The sequence below is a fragment of the Aspergillus affinis genome, assembly GCF_023601865.1.
Source record: "Aspergillus affinis strain CMG 70 chromosome Unknown NODE_35_length_286873_cov_86_307686, whole genome shotgun sequence".
Classification (NCBI taxonomy): Eukaryota; Fungi; Ascomycota; class Eurotiomycetes; order Eurotiales; family Aspergillaceae; genus Aspergillus; species Aspergillus affinis.
In genome coordinates, this window is record NW_026515816.1 from 173,408 (window position 1) to 193,439 (window position 20,032).

The 20,032-nt window shown below is 52.8% G+C and overlaps 7 protein-coding genes across 7 annotated transcripts; 2 read left to right on the forward strand and 5 right to left on the reverse strand.

Moving 5' to 3' along the window:
• Positions 1–356: 356 nt before the first annotated feature.
• On the reverse strand, positions 357–2,460 carry KD926_006599 (putative DNA directed RNA polymerase III subunit Rpc82; the record flags this gene model as incomplete). The annotated part of the gene is made up of 4 exons (XM_053099599.1): positions 357–1,358; positions 1,446–2,258; positions 2,332–2,388; positions 2,449–2,460. 4 exons carry the CDS (start codon positions 2,458–2,460, stop codon positions 357–359), a joined length of 1,884 nt encoding a protein of 627 aa, XP_052956682.1.
• A 418-nt stretch (positions 2,461–2,878) lies between these two features.
• On the forward strand, positions 2,879–4,488 carry KD926_006600 (ubiquinol--cytochrome-c reductase subunit 2; the record flags this gene model as incomplete). Its single annotated transcript, XM_053099600.1, has 4 exons — positions 2,879–3,130; positions 3,225–3,399; positions 3,481–4,325; positions 4,393–4,488. 4 exons carry the CDS (start codon positions 2,879–2,881, stop codon positions 4,486–4,488), a joined length of 1,368 nt encoding a protein of 455 aa, XP_052956683.1.
• Positions 4,489–5,486: 998 nt separating this feature from the next.
• KD926_006601 (putative mitochondrial DNA replication protein (Yhm2)) lies at positions 5,487–6,888 on the reverse strand (the record flags this gene model as incomplete). The annotated part of the gene is made up of 6 exons (XM_053099601.1): positions 5,487–5,604; positions 5,725–6,397; positions 6,472–6,568; positions 6,628–6,646; positions 6,709–6,733; positions 6,810–6,888. The coding sequence occupies 6 exons, from the start codon at positions 6,886–6,888 to the stop codon at positions 5,487–5,489; spliced, it is 1,011 nt and encodes a 336-aa protein (XP_052956684.1).
• Positions 6,889–8,045: 1,157 nt separating this feature from the next.
• Positions 8,046–9,928, reverse strand: cit1 (citrate (Si)-synthase CIT1; the record flags this gene model as incomplete). The annotated part of the gene is made up of 8 exons (XM_053099602.1): positions 8,046–8,234; positions 8,302–8,602; positions 8,670–9,225; positions 9,295–9,355; positions 9,411–9,458; positions 9,518–9,602; positions 9,671–9,735; positions 9,809–9,928. The coding sequence occupies 8 exons, from the start codon at positions 9,926–9,928 to the stop codon at positions 8,046–8,048; spliced, it is 1,425 nt and encodes a 474-aa protein (XP_052956685.1).
• Positions 9,929–11,677: 1,749 nt separating this feature from the next.
• On the forward strand, positions 11,678–14,425 carry KD926_006603 (Nrd1 complex RNA-binding subunit; the record flags this gene model as incomplete). The annotated part of the gene is made up of 7 exons (XM_053099603.1): positions 11,678–11,797; positions 11,877–12,122; positions 12,341–12,443; positions 12,529–13,570; positions 13,641–13,809; positions 13,863–14,067; positions 14,124–14,425. The coding sequence occupies 7 exons, from the start codon at positions 11,678–11,680 to the stop codon at positions 14,423–14,425; spliced, it is 2,187 nt and encodes a 728-aa protein (XP_052956686.1).
• A 1,236-nt stretch (positions 14,426–15,661) lies between these two features.
• Positions 15,662–17,412, reverse strand: KD926_006604 (putative arginine transporter; the record flags this gene model as incomplete). Its single annotated transcript, XM_053099604.1, has 2 exons — positions 15,662–17,133; positions 17,199–17,412. 2 exons carry the CDS (start codon positions 17,410–17,412, stop codon positions 15,662–15,664), a joined length of 1,686 nt encoding a protein of 561 aa, XP_052956687.1.
• A 1,701-nt stretch (positions 17,413–19,113) lies between these two features.
• KD926_006605 (MARVEL domain-containing protein) lies at positions 19,114–19,720 on the reverse strand (the record flags this gene model as incomplete). The annotated part of the gene is made up of 3 exons (XM_053099605.1): positions 19,114–19,225; positions 19,288–19,561; positions 19,642–19,720. The coding sequence occupies 3 exons, from the start codon at positions 19,718–19,720 to the stop codon at positions 19,114–19,116; spliced, it is 465 nt and encodes a 154-aa protein (XP_052956688.1).
• Positions 19,721–20,032: the final 312 nt, after the last annotated feature.

The window sequence follows — 20,032 nt, forward strand, 5'->3', positions numbered from 1 at the left end:
GACTCCACGTTTGAGTACGGAATGTTAATATCACGACCGGAAAGGGGTGTTGTCATTTCAACTCTACATGTATAAACGGGGTGGTTCACTTTTGATATTCCCACTTGGTTCATCTAATTCCATATTCTTTTGTCTCCATGCTATGTGAATGTAGCTTTCGATTTTCTTATTCTACTATATTACATAAAGTGCTACTTTTATCTCCTTCCTTTCCCCATGCCAGAAAGCTGGTAGGCCGTCAAATGCCCTACACCTGGCTGTCGACGGACGGATCTACTACCGACTTTTAGATTCAACGCATTTTCCTTGATTAAGAATATCTTTTGTATTTTCATTGCTCGTCATATGATCTTTTTTTAATAATCTCTCATGACGGCCACCATCTCATCCAGCCGAGACACTTCCCCTATCAACAAAGCCTCTTTAGCCCTCCACTGCTCTAATAGGGTCAATTCCGCCTCGGACAGATACCGCTCCTCGTTTCCTTTCACGTCACTGCGTTCTGTCTTTTCCAAAAACTCCTTCAATCGATTTCGCTCGAACCGCAGACGCTGTAGGCACCGAGACATCGACTTGTAGGTATCTTCCAACACACTATTCCGGATGCGATCCGGATCGTAGTACCAGAGATAGATCGTACGGGAGGGCTGCCGTTGCGCATCGCGCGGCACCTCCTGTAGATCCACGAACCCTCCAGCTTGCATGCTCGCAAGGACCTGTCGCAGGTCCTTAAACGGGAGGAGGCTGATTTCCTGCAGTCGTTTTTCGTCCAGTTTACCCTTGGCGTGAAGCACGCGAATCACTCGCAGGGCGACGTCGCCGTACCGTGCTTCGATCATCCGCTCTAGTTCGAGATGGCGAAGCTTACGGGCTAGGTGGCGGAATTCGACGGTCCAGCTAATCAGTCCTGAGACCATGCGCTTGGAGGTAAGGTTGAAGGGAGGCTGTGCGAGAAGAGAGAGGTGTTGATCAACTTCATAGGTGCGGTTGCCCCCGGATTGTAGCCCGTTGGCCCCTTCACAGTTAACATCGTCATCCAACGGTCGTTTGCCCCGTCGGTTGGCGGGTTGAGAAACTTCCATGGGACCAATGGACCCGGCAAGGTCCAGCCGGGGGTCGACGTCTTCACATACTGCTTTGAGGAGGATCGGAGCGGAATACTGTTCTCCCTCCTCACCTTCGCGGGGTATCTCGGTGGTGTCCCGGCACTGTGGTGTTTGATATTCGATGCGGCGGAGAAGGGATTCATAGACTTGGACGGTTGCTGAAGACGAACCATGCTCTGCAAGGTCGAGGAAGCGACGGTTGCGGAGAGCAACGTCAAACTTCTCGTAATTCACGCGGATAGTGATTCCAGACTAGAATGGTTAGTTAGCGGGCACGCGCGCAAAGTAGGAAGAAAAGAAAAGAAAAGGCAAGGGTTTTATAGAGGCTGGTAGTCTCACCTCCATTGGTATCGTGTCTTCGCCGTTCTCGTCATCAGACCATTCATTCTCTTCTTCCTCGTCCTCGTCAACCGCAGCGTAGTCCGTTCGAGCCGGTCCATTGGCAGTCACGGGGGCTGCACTGTCATGTTTTCGTCTGGTTCCGCGCGGAACTCCGTTAAACATCAGGCCACGAGTCAGATCCCCATCTAGTCTCTCCCGGAGTAAAGTGAGCGTCCCCTCAATGACCGTTTCCTCGAGCTTTTTGCCCTTCATAGCCTTGACATCGGGTTTCGACTTGATTGCGCGCTCGATGTCCAACACGTTATCAGCGTAGCTTTGGAACTGCGCTTCCCTAACCCGCGATATGTAACCGTGGCCCGCCAAAGCCTTGAGCGTCGGATGAAGGAGAGCGGGTCGTTCAGAAGTCGTATGCTCGCCATTGGCTTCAACTGGTTCCTGCTCGTCCCCATTTTCTTCGGCGGCGGCTCCGTTCGAGTCGAGAGGTTCAGGTCGTAGGTCGGGGAGCGTTTCGAGATAGCTCACTTGCGCGTGTCCGAGGTAAAGGATGGTCGACATGACCTTCGCTGCATACTTTCCCAGGCGGTCTTCTATAAATTCCACAATCTTCCCGGACCGGACGAGGTAGTATGCCGACTGCATGTTTGGTGCGTAGTACGTGACGCCTTCTTCGAATGAGGTGTAGTGGTATATGAGATGTTGTTGGATCATGGCGGCAAGACCATGATGAAGCTGGCGGTCCGAGAGACGAGAGTAGAATTTCAGGCGGGGGAGGGAAAGTCGATCGTAGCGGAGGAGGGTCGAGAAGATGCGCTACCGGTCATACACGAAAGTATCAGCGTGGGAGGCTTCCCGGCGGGGCCAGATTGGTTCCAAGCAAGCATACCGAGAAAAGCTCGCCAAAGTTATCTTCGATGAGGAGCGTGCATAGCTCCGCAGCATACTATGCACCCTTGGGTTAGCAGCTGGAGGGGTTATATGAACGGGAACAAAGATCGCATACTTGCGAGGTCATGTCGGAGGGTCTTCTAGAGAACGCCTCTTCTTTCGAGATTCTCTAGAAGAGGGCGGAAGGGTCACCGGGAATGGAACATGAGAGAGGCGCCGCGAGGATGAATGCGAGCAGATACTCGAGCAGCGTCAAAGATTCAACGTACCGGCGATAAGAAAATCGCCGGCGACTCACGTGCGGTCACCTGACATCACCTGACCAGGCCGAGCCGGTTCCGCCCGCACTCGCCATTTGGGCCAATCAGGCGGCGAGTAATCAGGCATCTTGAAGCTTTTCAGACATCGTTTCCAACCCGTCCGACGCCTGGCTCTTCTCCTCTCCTCCTCTCCCCTTCCCCCCTCCCCCCACCACCAACCCAATTGCTGTCAAGCCTTCCGGCTGTCCTCATTCCCTCTCCTCCAATTCTTTTCCGACACATGCGATGATGCTATCGCGGTCTACTTGCCGAAATGCGCCCCGTGCGCTCCAGGGTGCTGCCGCCAGCAGCCGTCGGGGTATGGCCTCGGCCGTGACTCCTGGTCTTCAGTACGACGTGTCTGAGTCTGCCGGTGTGAAGGTCGCCAACAGAGAGGTCGCCGGTCCTACGGGCACTCTCGCTCTGGTTGCAAAGGCTGGCCCCCGTTACCAGCCTTTCCCTGGCTTCGCCGATGCCCTCGAATACTTCGCCTTCAAGGTTCGTCCGCCCCCCGAACACTCAATGGCAGCGCGCTCTGGCCCTACTGCACCTCCTGATCACACGGAATCTAACTCTGTCGCTCAATTGATAGACTACCCTCAAACGGTCGGCGTTGCGGATTACTCGGGAGGTTGAACTGCTGGGCGGTGAAGTTTCCTCGTCACACTCGCGTGAAAACATCGTCCTGAAGGCCAAGTTCCTCGCCAATGACCTCCCCTACTTCGCGGAGCTGTTGGCTGAGGTCGCTTCTCAGACCAAGTTTGCTGGTAAGTCGACGCACGGCATTGATAAGTCTCCGCGGTTGAGCAGGATGGGTCTAACCTGACTTTTTGTTTCGCCTTTGACAGCCCACGAACTGGACGAGGTGGTTCTCAAGCTTCTGAAGTACAGACAACAGGCTCTTACGGCCAACCCCGAGGAGCTCGCTGTTGACGCTGCCCACGCTCTGGCTTTCCACCGTGGCCTGGGTGAGACCATCACTCCTTCTCTCACCGTCCCCTTCGAGAAATACCTCTCTGCCGAGGCCCTCCAGGAATACGCCCAGCAGGCCTATGCCAAGTCCAACATCGCCCTTGTTGGCAGCGGCCCCAACTCCGCCGACCTATCCAAGTGGGTTGGTGACTTCTTCAAGGAGCTCCCCAGCACTGGCAGCGTGAAGCCCTCTACCGCCTCCAAGTACTACGGAGGTGAGCAGCGTATCTCTTCCAAGGCTGGCAACGCCGTTGTGATCGCTTTCCCCGGCTCCAGCGCTTTCGGAACCTCTGGTTACAAGCCCGAGGCTTCCGTCCTCGCTGCCCTTCTCGGCGGTGAGTCCACGATCAAATGGACTCCTGGCTTCTCCCTCCTGTCCCAGGCCACCCAGGGTTTCTCTCAGGTCCGGGCCTCCACCAAGAATCACACCTACTCCGACGCCGGTCTGTTCACTGTTACGCTTTCCGGCAAGGCCGACAAGATCGCTTCCGCCAGCAAGTCCACCGTCGACTTCCTCAAGAAGGCCGCCGCCGGCGAGATCGCCAGCGAGGACATCAAGAAGGCCGCCGCTCTGGCCAAGTTCCGTGCTCTCGAGTCTGCTCAGACCCTTGAAACTGGCCTCGAGGCCAGCGGCTCCGCCCTCGTCCACGGCGGCAAGCCCTACCAGATCAGCGAGATCGCTCAGGGCATCGACAGCGTCACCGAGGCTCAGGTTAAGGATGTAAGTCCCCTTGGTCCCATTTGCTCGAGTCCTCTGTTGGAAACTAACCCGCCACTTCTTCCCGCAGGCCGCCAAGACCTTCCTTTCCGGCAAGGCCTCCTTCGCCGCCGTCGGAGACCTCTTCCAGCTCCCTTACGCCGAGGACTTGGGTCTGACCGTTTAAAATGTATACCCTACATACTTAGACTGGCTTGGAAAAAAAGCGTCGACGCCTTCCCCCTTCACCTCTATCCCTTTTTCTCATGTGTCTAGATTCATCTTCACAGATATCTTCTTTTGTTATGTGGCTGTAGCTCGTTGTGTGGCTGTAATACAACTGTACCTTACTCGATCTGCTCCCGTGCTGGAGTTATGTCCTCGGCGTAGTAGTAGTAATCTTTGTGTTGGAAAATGTCCACCTATCACTTGCTATTGTTTGGTTTATAAGTAGATAAATATCATATCATAAGACGTGGCAAACATTGGACTTGGTATACGTATATATATTAGCAGATCCGTACCCGGGCGTACATTGGCATGCGAAAATGATTACCGAGTACTCTTTATGCGCGATCCAGATGCAGAACTAGACCGCCTGCGAATAGAAATAACCGAATACAACGAGAATGAACATGAATACTTTTTCCCTTTCCTTGTCCAATTCATTTCTGGATCCATAGTTTATATCTAAAACGAGAGGTCTTCCCGGAAAGCTTGGCATATTGCACCCTAATCCTCAGGCATCCGACACACACCCAACAAGTCCGATGTCCTCAGACCACGTGGCTACGGCGATAAACTGTAATCAACAGATTGCAACCAACAAGTCATTCTTCTGGGCTCTCAGTAGGCGAATGTGCGACTTGGGTTTGGATGCCTACGAGGATGTTACTACGAAACCATCTCTATCCCGACGAGTCCCAGAGGGAACAATGTTCAGTGATGCAAAAAGCGTGTCCACAGGGACAACGTGATTAATTATACCCATAGATAGCCCGAACGGACCATGACTACTAGAAATTCAATCGGACGTCTATTACTCGGACGCCATATGCGGCCACCTGTGCCCGCTGCCCGGCCTGTCTCGATTCGTGACCGATTGATATCATCCCCGATCAAGATTTGTACAATTCAAAGCCCCATAGCAGACCACGCATGGCGGAAGGGTGTTTCAAACCTTCTCTAGTGCTTCGCGGTGACTTGGTCGCCGGTCAGTTTTTCGACGGCTTCCTTGGCCCTATTCGGCGTAACGGAGACCCACAGGTTAGCACAACTGACATCCTCGGTAATCACATGGGATCTGCCCACAAGACAACTACATCTTTTTGAACCGACAGACGTAATTCATTTAAGGTCTTGAAATCGGCGGGGAAAGAAAAAGTGGGTTTGGGGGGGGTGGGGAGAGAGGAAGAGTACTCACATGTCACCTAGCGCCACCATGCACACAGTCTGCCAGATGCCCAATCCCACACGAGGAGCAACGCCACGGTACAATCCCTTGACGCCGTTCGTCTCGTAGATGTACTTGAAGGTCTTGCCCACGGTGAGGTTCTTGGGCCGGTTGGGATCCTCGGTCTTACTCTGCATCTCAACACGAATGACTTCAATGGGCTGGTTCCAGGCCGAGAGACCACCGCCTAGGCCGGAGGCAAGGATCTTCTCAAAAGCACCCAATTTTTCTCCCTCGTTCTTGTCCGTGACCTTGCGGATAGCCGCCTCCGCCAATCGGGAAAGACCAAATCGGGATCCCCAGTTGGTGGTCTGACGAATGGCGACCGCATTGACACCACGGTTAATGCCTCGGATACCCTCTTTGCGGTAGATGTCCGCGAAGGTCGCGAAAGTGCTCGGGGGTTTTACACCCTGGGCGGCCATCTTGTGCTTGGTGATTTCGACGGTCTTCATACAGGTACAGAAGCCCATGGTTGCGTACGCCTGGGCAATACCACCGGTCATACCACCGGCAATACCAGCGAGGAAGTCGGGGGCACCGAGAACCTTGGCACGGAACTCCGCCTCGGACGCAACGAAGAGGAGGACGGCGCCTTTGGTGGAGGCCTCAATCCAGGCCCACGGAATGAGTCCTTGATAATCTGCAGGATTATCCCACGTCAGTTGTTGTACCCCACACTAGTCCGGTAATCGGGAGCCGGGGGATGTCACTTACAACCGAGGATCCCGCCACGACCCCATATCCGACCCATAGCGCCGGCGAAGCTGTCGCCCCGATTCGCGGCCATGGTTGTCTTGATCACTTCCAGCGGCTTATTCAAATGTCAGCAACGTCCGATTCCCACGAATCCGAGTCCGAGAACGGAAATACCTGTCCCAAAGAAGTGACCCTGTGGTCGCGTGTTAGCACATGCCAGGTACGACAAGTCGGGGTCCTGAAGATGGTACTTACTCGAACATGTTAAGCCCAGCGCCCACTGCAGTGAATATACCATCAGAGCCGATCCATCGTATTTACCACGTTCCCCTTAAGGGAGGGAAGGAATCACATACGCAACAAGTTGCTGAACTTCACGGGCTTCTTCTCGAGCGTGGGGCCGGTAGAGGCCGTTCCGGCAGTAGCAGTAGACATGTCTGACCTTGGGGAGCACTGAAAGGGGCCCTGACCAAGGGATGTAGGGGGCTTCGTAGCTTTAAGGGATCAAAGGAAACGGAAGGGAGATCGCAGACTGGATTGGAGAAACCAATTGTCCGGTCGGAATTAGAAAGCAGGAAAGTGATTGGTGATTGGGGATAAAATGCGATAAGCGGAGGAAAGAGAATGGGAAAGAGGAAAGAAACGGGAGAAGGAAGCGGAAGGAAGGGAAATATAAAATAGAGGACGAGAAAGGTCGGAGGACGGAAGGCCTGAAGCAGGCTGAGCAGTACACCGTAGATGCTATACTAGCAAGCAAGCTCAGGAACTTACGGAGTAGGGACGGAGCACTCCGTAGGCACTAGGCGCTCCACCATAACAAGTTAACAGGAACAACGATCGCCCGGCCGACGAAGCTAGCGGCCTCAGGCCTGGCGGGCTCTAAAATTAATTATTCTTTTCCCCAAAGAAAACCAAAATAATTGGGGCGTGACTAGGCTGATTCCGGGCTGGCGGTGTGGTTGACCCGAGGCCCACCGTGGAAAATGCACGGAGTAAACCGGGCGCTCCCAACAGTTGGCCTTGAAGCGCTGAACGGTTGAGCGGACTGCTTTCTACGGAGTACATCCCAGTCCAGCGTCCCCCTTTCTTCGGGCTCGGTCCGCCTCGCCTGCAAAGAGAGGGAAGGATCGTCTACGGGGCTGAGTACGCTGAGTACGGAGCATTCCGTACTCGAAGGTATCCCGTATGGATATAACGATCTCTTATATCTCAGTGGAATAGCACCCTCCGAAAACCTCGTCCGTCCCCCGTACTTTCGGCGCGTTCCCCAAAACCGGGGTCGGTTCAATCTACCGATCCGTTGATCGATGGGCGAAACGTCGAAGCGCTGGATCTGATCATCTGATATTACTTGACTCCGAACATCCCAAGGCCCGCTTGACCCTGGTGCTATCAGATTAATACAGAATACATCCGGTGGATAACGGGGCTGAAACACTCAACACCCATCTCGTCCCAGTCTAATTGTTGCATAAAAAGAGAAAAGTTCTTTCAAGAAAAAATTCTTTCAACAGGAGAAAAATAATACAATACAATATAATATTTAATCATAACAAGAGACATCTCCGTCTTTTACAATTCATGGAACGTGTTTAGAGCTTGGCACCGACCAGCTTGGCGTAGGCCTCAGTGCTGAAACTCTTGGGACGCTCGATGGGGGCACCGAGAGCACGGTCAATGATCAGCTGGGGAAGGACACCAAGGGCGCGGGAGACACCGAACAGGACGGTGTAGTAGTTGGCCTCAGTCAGGCCGTAGTACTGCAGGAGGACACCAGAGTGCTAAACCAAAGTCAGTATCCGTTGCAACGTGCCCAAAGATGCGGGCCTTAGGGGGAGTATAACTTACGGCATCGACGTTGGGGAAGGGGTTCTTGGTCTTGCCGTGCTCAGTCAGGACGCCAGGGGCGATCTTGTAAACCTGGCTGACCAGCTTGAACATAGGGTCCTCAGGGAGCTTGCGAAGGGCAAACTCGCGCTGGGAAACGTAACGGGGATCCGTCTTACGAAGGACGGCGTGGCCGTAGCCGGGAACAACCTGGCCGGCGTTCAGGGTGGACCACAGGTAGTCCTTGATGGCCTGGTCGCTGAGGTCGTTGCCGACGGCGGCCTTCATCTTGGTGAGCCAGTTAAGCACCTCCTGGTTGGCCCTGTTTAGAAGGAACAATTAGCCACGTCGTTTCTTCTCCATGATTCTCAGACGTTTTGCCAACTTACAATCCGTGAAGGGGACCAGCCAATCCGTTCAGACCGGCGGCCAGAGAGAGCATGGGGGAGCTCAGAGCGCTACCGACAAGGTGGGTGGTGTGGGCGCTGACGTTGCCACCCTCGTGGTCAGAGTGGATGGTGAGGTACAGACGCATGAGCTCAACGAAGTCCTTGTTGTCGCCGAAGCCGAGCTGGTTGGCCAAGTTGTAGGAGTAGTCCTTGTCCTTCTGGATGGGAGCGACCTTGCCGTCCTTGAAGACGTTGCGGTAGATCTTGGCGGCAATGGTAGGCAGCTTGGCAATGAGGTCCATGGAGTCCTCGAAAGTGTAGTTCCAGTAGTCCTTCTTGTTCATGCCCTTGGCGTAGGCCTTGGCGAAGGCAGACTCGTGCTCGAGGGCAGTGACGGCCAACGAGAACTGGGACATAGGGTGCAAAGTGCTAGGGCAGCGGTCGATAAGCTCCTCAATGAACTTGGGGAGATCGGAGCGAGCAGCCCACTCGGCAGACAGGTCGCGAACCTGCTGCTCGGAGGGGACCTCACCGGTCAACAGGAGCCAGAAGAGACCTGAAGCCCATTAGCAACGCGTTCAGATGGCTTCAATGTACCGATCCCTGCCGGTTGAATTTTTCTTACCTTCGGGGAGAGGCTCCTCGCCACCAGGGGCCTTGGGGAGAAGTTCCTGGCACTCGGGGATCTGACCGAGTGTTAGGGGATGAAATCTGAACAGCATAGGCAGGGCTGGGACTTACGGTGCGGCCACGGAAGCGGATACCCTCCTCGGAGTCCAGAACAGAGCCCTGGGAATAATATTAGCCAGGGTTCGTAGGGAATGCGAGTCCGGAGAGTCAATCAGTACCTCCCAAACCAGGGCCTTGATGCCACGGGCACCACCGTAGGCCTGGTCAAGGGTGACCTCACCGATCACCTTGTGGCCATGCTCTCTACAAGTTTTCGAATGAGTGGTTAGCAATAGTGGAAGTGTGTGATCTGAGGCAAGACGAATGCGTACTTCCGGAGCTTCTTGACCTTCTCGAGCTCAGCGGGAAGCTTGTCGGCGAAAGTCTCCTTCAGGGACTAGATTAAGAAGATACGAGGTTAGCAAAAGGTAGTCAAGGACAGTGGCCGAACAATCCGATGATGAACGTACCTTGGCCTTGCCGGTAGAGTAGCAGCGCAAGCCATTCAAGGCAGCAGACTGCACAGCCGGCTTGCTAGCCAGAGTGGTGGAGCGAATAGCGGAGGTTCCAAGTCGCAACGTGGAGGCCATGATGATTGGGGATGTGGTTGAAGAGTTGAAAAGGAGAAGGAGGAGGATGGGGAGAAGAGGTAAGAAAGAAAAGATGCTAAGGAGACTCGGGAGAAGCTCTTGGGACAGGCCTTTTTTTTCCATCTGGCCGTAACGGTACAGCCGGTACGCGGACTGTACGGGTAACGACCGGCAACCAAACAAGGCTTTGAAGCTCGGGAGTCTTTCGGGAGGGATGCTGTACGGTATGGTAACGCCATTCCCACCGTGTCCGCCCGGTCTCCCGAGAGATTTTATTCTGTCATCGACCGGACAACTTGCTGAGTACGGAGTAGTAGGTAACTACAGGTACTACTAGGTAATTACTGTCCTTCCAGATACTTCATATGCATGGAGTACGGGGTAACTAGACGAATGGTGCAATGGGCACTACAGCCTTCTAGGAAAAAACAGAAGTTTCTGAATGTAGTGACAGAATACGAAGTGCTTCTACTCACGGAGGACACGGTAGTTACCCAGTTAAGCCCTTACGAATTTCTTATTATGTAGTCTCCGTAGCAACCCTCAGATCAAGGAAGGATCTTATCTTCGGAACTACGGAGTCATGGACAGCTTAAATGGACCGGATATCTGCGAGATATGATCCTTTCTTTTGCTACCATTGAACCAGCACGGAGTTTTATTGACGATCTCGGCGCTCCGTAAACGGAGTAGTGCTGAGGGAATGACGTCGGCTCGGCACACGGCCATCCTGATCCTCCAAAGCCGCCAACAATCGCTACGTTCATGTGGAGGATGATAACTATGTACCAACAGGTAGGTACTCAGCGGTCAGCACGCCAGTGTTGAGGAAGAATGTGAATATGCCCAAGCATTTGTACCGTGTAACTACACCTTACACCCTACTCCAGAGTACATATAATGTACATATTCCGTACAGAGTACTATGCACTGTGCAGAAAATAGAAAGTCTTTCGGTGGAACCCGGCTCTCACGCCGAAACGATTCATGCTGCGCACCTACGGAGTTAGTGGGTTTAGCCCTTTTGATTCACCGACACCGCTGAGTCAGTCAAACCCCTTGATGCACGTGATTGCACGTGAATAACTGCAGCCTGAGGCGAAAGACTTCCTGCTCAGGACTAGCGTCGGCAGGGAAATTTTCCCTCACCTGACCTCCTCGCCAAACTCCTTCCCTTTGAACGGGGACCTCCTTTCTTCTTTTTCCAAACTGCCCTTTATCATTGAGTTTCATCTCCTTTCTGTCATTCACCACGTCGCCCACATTGTAACTTCATCATTTTCACCTCACTTGATTGCCTGCATCACTTTCCCAGCTCTTTTCACATCTCTCACCTTTAACTCGTACATACGTGTACACGTGCTCGTTCGCGAGTCGCAAAGCTCTGGACACGATCGCTTGGCTGTGCTCCAGCTGTAGGCGGGATTCTCCTGTGGGTGCCTGTGTACGCTCGCAAGTCCGTAGTGACACAATCAGGAGTCCGCTTAAGACATCACTTTTTCCATACGTTGGGAGGCCAAGAATCTCGAGAAATTTCTGATATCTCACTCTAAGAAACCATCACAATATCCTATCAACACTCAGTACGGGATCTCCCGGTAGAAAGGGCCTGATCCCTGGTATCCTCCGGCAGTCGGTGACACTTTATATTATCTGAAGCGATAATCAAGCACCCTTGGACCACATTTCTTCCGTTCTTTTTTTCCGTACTGGAACCGGGTTCTCAACCCCAATAATACTCCGCCCACCATGTCTTCTGCTGTAGCAGAACTGGATAGCTATCTCCAGTCTATGCTTGCTCTTAAACCCCCGGGTGTTTCGGGCTCTAAGATCAACAGTATCACCTCGCTTTGTACGGCGAACGTTCAGGTAATGCATCCCCATTCCTCCCATCTGAATCGCGCTGCACGAGGGCAGCGACCAGGCTAACCGTCATCGTCCGCTGCAGAACGAATCCGTCCTCATCCAGAAGATCTATACACACTTCAAAAAGGCACCAGGAACACACAAATTGGGCGTACTCTATGTCGTAGACTCTGTAACTCGACAGTGGGTAGAAGCAGCGCGCAAGGCAGGACAGCCGCCTGGCAGTGCCGCTCCGGACGGAACCTTTGCCGCTGGCGTTAACAGAGTGACCGAATTATTACCTGTCTTGATGACTGATATCATAAACAATGCTCCCGAAGATCAAAAGGTACGCTCTAGATGCAATATGTGAAGAATCGTCGAATTTCCACGAGACTTGCGAGCATGCATAGGGCCAGTAAGACGCGGTGATCTCTGCTTGGATCCCGCCCTGGCCTTTATAAGTCTTGATTTACGTATCTCCCGCTATATACTCCCCATTCTCTGCATAGAACCGGCCCCGTGGCGAATAGTGCAACTTACGTATTGGCTTGTGTCTTCATATAGGAAAAAATCAGGAAACTGGTTGATATCTGGGAGCGTGGATACACCTTTCCCGCCCCGATGCTTGCCTCCTTCAAGAACAAACTAAATGCGCCCGCTTCGCACAGTAAGCCCATATCCTTCTCCCCTTTCCCCTCTCACCAAAGCGAACCCGCGATGCTGGTTGAGAATGTCTGTCTGATGCGTTATAGATGTGGAATCCACGACTCCTGAAGGGTCTCCGGCCCCGAACTACATCCCGCTAGGAGGTCCGCAGCAGCAGCAGCAAGCGCCGAATGGTGCAAGCTCTTCGACCCCTGCTCAGTCAGCGCCTGACACCTCCAGTATCCTGAAGGCCCTGGCGGACATGGCCAAGCAGAATACCGCAGCGCCGGCACCGGCTCCGCCAGTGGCGCCGCAAACTAACCCTCTTCATGCTCTGAGCCAGCCGAGTACCGTTGCGCCCCCCATGCCGCCATCCGTAGACCCAGCTTCCCACCCTTCCAACGGACAGGCGGGCGTAAATCCTTATGCTGCGGGTGTGATGGGCACGCCGTTCGCGGCTCTGGGGAGCGTCCCCGGTGCGAGCCCAGGGCTGGTTCAGCCGCAGAGCCAGAGCCAGACTCCCAATCCATTGGGCGCGGCGCCGAACCCACTGGCGGCGCTACTGCCGCAGGCCACTGCAGCACCGACTCAGCAGACACCCTCGATGGGGCCGGACCCTCTGCAGCAGCAGCTCCAGCTATTGCAGGCCTTAGCCGCGCAGGGAATCCCGCAAGAGCAGTGGCTCCCCGCGCTACAGCTCCTAACCAACATGACAGCCGGCCAGGCGCCGGGCGGCTTCAGCATGCCGGGCCAGAACGTCAATGCCTGGGGGGCCCGTCCCGACTCGCAGGCACGTGACTTCGACCGCGACCCGCGCGACTTCATGCGCTCCCCGCCCGGCCAGTACCACCGCGGTCGCTCTCGCTCGCCCGGCTGGGACCGCCGTCCCTCCCCTCCGCGCCGCCGTGACAGCCCCGTCTACGGCGAGTACCATGGCGACTCGCCCGGTCGCCGCGGCGGTGATCCCCGTGGCCGTCGCGCTGCCGACTATCGTCAACGCAGCCCTCCCGGCCGCAGACGTCGCTCCCCTTCCCCCCGCAAGGATCTGGCCTTGCCTCCTCCCGGCAAGAAGTTCATCGAGTGGGACTATTCTATCGGTCAAAACCACATCAAAGTTCTGAGCCGTACCCTGTTTGTCGGCGGTGTCACGTAAGTTCCTTAACCGCCACGGCCTCTCAAAATTCTATCGTTCGTCCCCACTAACTGCGCTGGCTTTTAGGTCCTCGGAGTCTGCCCTTCGCGGGCTATTCGGCAAATTCGGCATCGTTCAGACCTGCATTGTCAACATCGACAAACGCCACGCCTTCATCAAGATGATCGGCCGCGAAGATGCCATCCGTGCTCGCGACGGCATGGAATCGTACAGGTCGGGCGAAATGCAACTTCGAGTAAGTCCCGGAATTTCCTTCTTATACCCCCTGCGGGGAGCTGACCGGTCTAGACTCGATGGGGTGTGGGATTTGGTCCGCGCGATTGCAGTGACTATCAGACCGGCATCAGTATCATCCCGATAGATAGACTCACCGAAGCAGACCGTAAGTGGATGTTGACCGCGGAGTACGGTGGAACGGGCGGAGTGCCCATCGACGCGGGCATGGTTGTGGAGGAGCCGGATATCGAAATCGGCGCCGGAGTTTCCTCGAAAGGTTGGTGTTTCCCTTCTGCGGGCCTACCCCGATGTCAAAGCTAACTAGCTCAATAGCCATCAGTCGTCGGATTGCCACGGATACCGGAGGTAAGCGTGGCCCGGTGTCCTCTCGCACCCAGCAAGATCGTTTCCGTCGCCCCGAACCTCCGACGGGAATGGGTGGCGGTATGGGCGGCGGTCACGCCGACCGCGATGTCGCCAGTGCCAATAACGTCGGCGTGCCGCCCACGGTGCCGAGCTTCGGTTTTTCAGTTCCCATCCCCGGCATGTTTCCCCCTGGGTTCATGATGGGTGGAGCGCAGGCTGGCTCCGGTGGCTCTGCGCAGCCCCCGCCCCCCGGCCAGGGAGGTAATTGATTTTCACTCTCAGGGAGGCGTGTTCGTAACTCTTACATTCGATTCTTGTCTTGCTACGTGAATTTCTCCGTTGTCTATCTTTATTTGGTTTAGCTTCTGTTGTAAATCCTCTTTCGATCTGGGAACTCGGCGTTTGAGGTTCAGGATGGTCTCTTGAAGGGGGGTAGGGGTATCTTTGTGTCTCAAGGGGTTCTTTCGTTTGTTTTTTCTTCTTTCTTAGTTTGATTCCTTTTGTTTCTGCGGAGGGACTAATCGTGCCTGGGGTTGTCAAGACACCCGATGCCCATCTACATGGCTCGATGAAACGGCTTCCCTTATTCACGTGCCGTCTTCAAGCATACCACAGAGCTCATGTCTTCGTGATATAGGCCACCTGCTTTGCTAGGCTCCCTGGCTGTGAACGGCGCCGTTCTTTGTTTCCTTTTTTCTGTACACGACATAAGACACTCTTCTTTTTTACGTCCTTGGATTTGGGTGGCCTTGTGGATTTATTTGCTGCATTCTTCGCAAATTAGCAAACCTGTCGTCTGTATCTGCCGTTTCCTCTGACAATCGACCTCGTGTTATTCAATTATCTTGATACCTTTGTTCAGATCTCATAGCTCTTTCATCATTCTATATCGCCACGCGTAGGAGAATTGTAAGAACTCAGTAGGACTTTGGTGAATTCGGCTAGGCGATCGAAGGGAAAGAAAGAAGATTTTCATTGCATTAGATCTGTAGGAATAGTGGGATCGGCAAAGGGCTACACATTTGGTTGGCAGCCTACGCCTCAAGCATTGATGGGAATCTTGTCATTACGGTCACTTCTGCTTAACTATGAAAGTAGGAGAGACGATGCTAACAGACTCAACAGAATAGAAAATATTTATATTTAATAATTAGACAGTACTAGAACACAGGGGATACATGCAATATCTCGAAGCAACGATTTCACCCAACTCCGTGCCAATGCCCAAAATAGAAACAGTCACTAGATAATATACAAAATTGATTTTAAGGGAACAATAGATTGCGAGATCCACCTGTGATGGCAACCTTTCGGCATGAGGCGCTTCGTAACTCTTTAACCGACTCTACGTCGTGAAATCATGTCTCAATGCATCATGACGTATATGCAATGTATCGAGGTAGAACAATTTGCATGTCGAAGAAAAAGAAACACCGGGAATAGCTCTGAATGGCAGAAAAACTTGGCTTTTCTTCTCCTAATCACCCACCCCCCGATTGAAAGGTCTACCGGAGCTTCAGTCGGTGATACCACTTTGTGGTGGGCGCGGATGTTTCCCACGACTCATTCTCAAGTGCGGTGCGACCGGTATCGATATCGGCCTCGATAGGACGCACGAAACGAGTGCGGTAAACGATTTTATGGCCCACATACAGCACCACGAAGAGAATCAAACTGAGGTAGGCAATGAAAAAATCGGTCACGCTGAAAGTGGGGATGAAGGCGGTGAACCCTTGAGTCAAGATGATCAGGACGTTGAAGAAAAGGCCATACCAGGCATACCATGGTTGCCACACGGCCTTATAGGGAAGAAGGTCACGGGAGATGTTGCGAGCCTTCAGGGCACGCATAAAAGCCAGGTGGCAGGCATTAAGCGATGACCAGGTGATGAAGCCGGCAACACCGGCAATATTCAGAAGCCAGTTGAATACCGTGCTGCCAGCGTTGGAGACGTTCATGAAACCAAGTAGGCCAAAGGCGGCGGTAAATGCAACGCCGAAGTACGGTACGCCTTGCTTTGTGGTCTTTTTGAACCAACGCGGGGCAAACCCTTCCTGGGCCAAGCCGATCAGAATACGGCTCCCGCTATATACGTTGGAGTTGGCAGCAGAAAGAACCACCGTCAACAAAACTGCGTTGATAATAGAGGGTAAGATCTTGACACCGGCCAGTCTGGCGGCGATGACGAAAGGCGAGGAATTGGCATCATTGCCGTCGGTGAGAAGGTCGTCATTGGTGTAAGGAACCAGCAGGCCGATAAAGAAGATTGTCAAGACGAAGAAGAATAGGATGCGGTAGAAGGTCTTGCGAATAGCGGAGGGAACGGTTTTGCGGGGATTCTCGGTCTCACCGGCAGCAATACCGACCAACTCGGTCCCTTGGTACGAAAAGCCAGCCTGGATAAGCACCGCCCAGAAGCCCACAAACTTGGCCTTCGAATCGGGCGAGATCCCCTCGTACGGCGAAAACGGACCAGGGTTGACCCAATAGTGAAATCCGATGTAGTCCCTCCCACCGGCGCCGGCATCGATGCAAATTGCAAAAATCATAAACCCGACAACCGTAAGTACTTTGATGCTGGAAAACCAAAACTCTAACTCTCCATAAAAGCTGACGGGCAGGAAGTTGAAGAGGGTAATGACGACCCAGAAGATGGCGATGAAGATAGCGATATTGATGTCCTTGTCCCAGAACTGTATGATCAAACCCGTAGCCGTCAACTCAAGGGCGAAGGTACTGGCCCAAGAGAACCAATAGATCCAGCCCATGGCAAACCCCAGACTGGGGTCAATCAAGCGGGCGGCATAGGAAGTAAAGGCACCGGGAATCGGAATGTAAGTTGCAATTTCTCCCAACGAGGTCATGACGGAGTACACGATCGAGCCGACGAAGAGATAGGCGATGAGCGCACCGACAGGGCCCGCTTTGGCAATCGCAGTACCGCTGCTGATGAAAAGTCCTGTTCCAATTGTACCGCCTAGGCACGGGTCAGCATTTGATAGTCGGGCAACATACCAGAGGGAAGAGGTGTTCTAGACCTACCAATGGCAATCATCTGCAAGTGCCTGCTCTTCAATTTCCGCTTCAGATCAGGCAGCGGGTTTGACTCGCGACCTGCGCCATGTTTCTCGCAGTCCACATCTTGCAAATCCGGCGACGCGTTAGTAGAGTCGAACTGGATGGGTTCCTCGTTGGGCATCATGCCCTTATCACCGGCAAATTTTGGCGTGCTGTTGACCTCGTTATCAGAGGCCATGTTTGGCCGTCCAACAGTCCAATTGGTATCGACAAAGAAGTGTGGTGAATGAAAGATGTCGGGGAACCCAAGGGGAAAAAATGTGTCAAGGTTGTGAGGGAAGGCGAAGGCGGCTCCACCAAACACGCTTGAGTCACCACCTAGGGTTTTCTCAATTCCGATTTCTCGCTCGCCGAAGAGATTGGAAATAGAGAGTTGAATAATAGCCAAGAAAAATATAGAGATAAAAAAGGTACTACTCCGCCGAATTACTTTCCTGTGGAGTAGAGAAACAAGGTCGATGATTTATAGCAGGGAAACGCAACTGTCCCCTCTTTCGACGGCCGATATATCAGCGATAAAGCGAGTGACGAATGATAGAGATCGAGATAATGGAATTATGTACTCAGGCCCGGAAGATGTTATGTAAAAAGAATGACTGAGTTGAGCGGAGGCCGGCTATCCTCAGGCACTAACTGAGACGAATGCAACGTTGATAGATGGTCGGCTTTGAAGTAGAGATCAATCTAAGAAAGCTTTGCATAGAAGTACAGAGTATGTACTCCTCTTTTTTTTTTTTCTTGCCTTCCCCTCCTTTCTCGCCGCCTGTCTCTCTCTCTCCCTCTTTTTTTTTGGAATTTTCTCATCCGAATTTTCCATCTTCCACGAGGGGGATAGGCGAATCAGCGGGGCGGTTGACCAAGTGGGTCGCCATGCTGAGCGTAGAATGAAGTGGGGAGGGAAAAGTTCTTTTTCGCGTCGAGTGTCGAGTGTCGACTCGGCGGACTCGCCCGTGGAATTCAATCGGCATCAGATCTGGAGCGTGCGGTGGCGAACGGTTTTGCCGCCGGAGAGGCCTGAATCTACGGCGAACATTTTGTCAGTGGCGATAACTGTCGGTGCTCCGTAAGGCGGAAGCCTTAAATCTTCCCACGTGATTGCAGAAGTAAATCTTAGTAACTTCAGTCACTGACTACAGTAACGTATTTCACTACCGAGCGTGACACACCACCGAGCGTGACACTGTATTCCATATAAAATGGCACCTTTTTATACTAATATCTCAACAACAAGTAGGTTTAGAGCAATAGTATAAATCACCTAAGATATATATCCTTTCAGGATTACGAATACTTCTTTTTAGACTCTATAGTCTTATATTTAGCTTCTAATTCTAGAATATTATAAAATACCAAAAATACAGCTGTTATATATGTTACCTAAAGATCTACTTAGTTTAGTGGGCTAAAACTTGAGATACTTAATTTAGACTATATATTTGACTATATACCTCTAAACTTACTTGTTGTTGAGATATTAGAGTATAAAAAGGTGCCATTTTATATGGAATACAGAGGTGTCACGCTCGGTGGTGTGTCACGCTCGGTAGTGAAATACGTTAACTATTTATCCTTCACTAATTAATAATTATACTAATATTATCCTGGATCGCCCATCCACGGTCCATAGAAACTATCTGCTATGAAGATATTTTAATATGGCCCACAATAGGACATATGCAAAGGTAAATACAATTCGAACACCAGGGGGTATACGGTTAAATACACAAGAGAGAGAGAGAAGTCCGTGTCGTCGTCCTTTGATTGCCATCATGACATCTTGACCAACTTGGATGAATGGCCCCACACTCTTCTGCCATTGTCATTATTGAGTGCCGAGAGCCGACAGAGAACCTTCACGGAACCGCGGCTATAAGGTCGTTTAGACGCCAACGTGAGCAGAGGTTTCAGGGGCAGGTTTCGTACTGGGAGAGCTCGATCTAGATCGCAGAGCGCCAAGAACGGAAACCACGCTCGTGGCCACGAACAATGCCCTAGTTATGCCCAGCCACGTTAGCTGCAATCGACAGATGTCTTGGACGGGGGAGGTGCATACCACTCGAACGCCCCGAATATCGTTGCCGCTTGCGCCGAGTTGCAAGCGCTCCAGTGACAGTAGTCTGGGGCCGGCAGTAAAGCACCCAGAGCAATGAACCCGGCGAACCAAAAGATCATGGTAACCACCTCGACGGCCGGGATGACCAACCGATGTGCGAGGTCAGGAAAGTACAACGGGGCGAGGGCAAGATAGGGCGTTGCGAAAAACGCCGTCCAGATGCCATTGAAGAGCATAAGATTGACGGTGTCGCTGCCTTGCCAAAGGCTGATGACTATAGAGGGTGTTAACAATCATAGGCCGATCAAAAAACCCGGCGCCGGGTAGAGGAGAGAGAGAGAAGTGTTGACGCACTATACGCGGTCAAGCCGAGAACAATAATGGCGAAGATGACCTGAATGACCCGAACGGGATAAATCCAGGGAATTGCCATGGCGCGCTTGAATGGGTATTCTGTTTTGTGTGTAGAGTTGCTCGTTGATATCACGGATAGAGAGAAGTAGTGGTAGTAGTAGTAGTAATCCGGGGGTGGATGGTGGTCAGGGAAGGTCGATAGGAAGACTGCCTTAAATTGAGAAAGCAGGATGGCAGAAGACTATCGTCATCACCAATTTATTGATACGATCGTCACCCGAGGGGGCGCACGATGGAGAGCATCATTGGCTTGTGAAGCTTGCTTGTGATTAACGCGGCAGCCTTTGAAAGGTATGACGACAAGCGCCTCGGCGGTCTGCGCTGGTCTGCG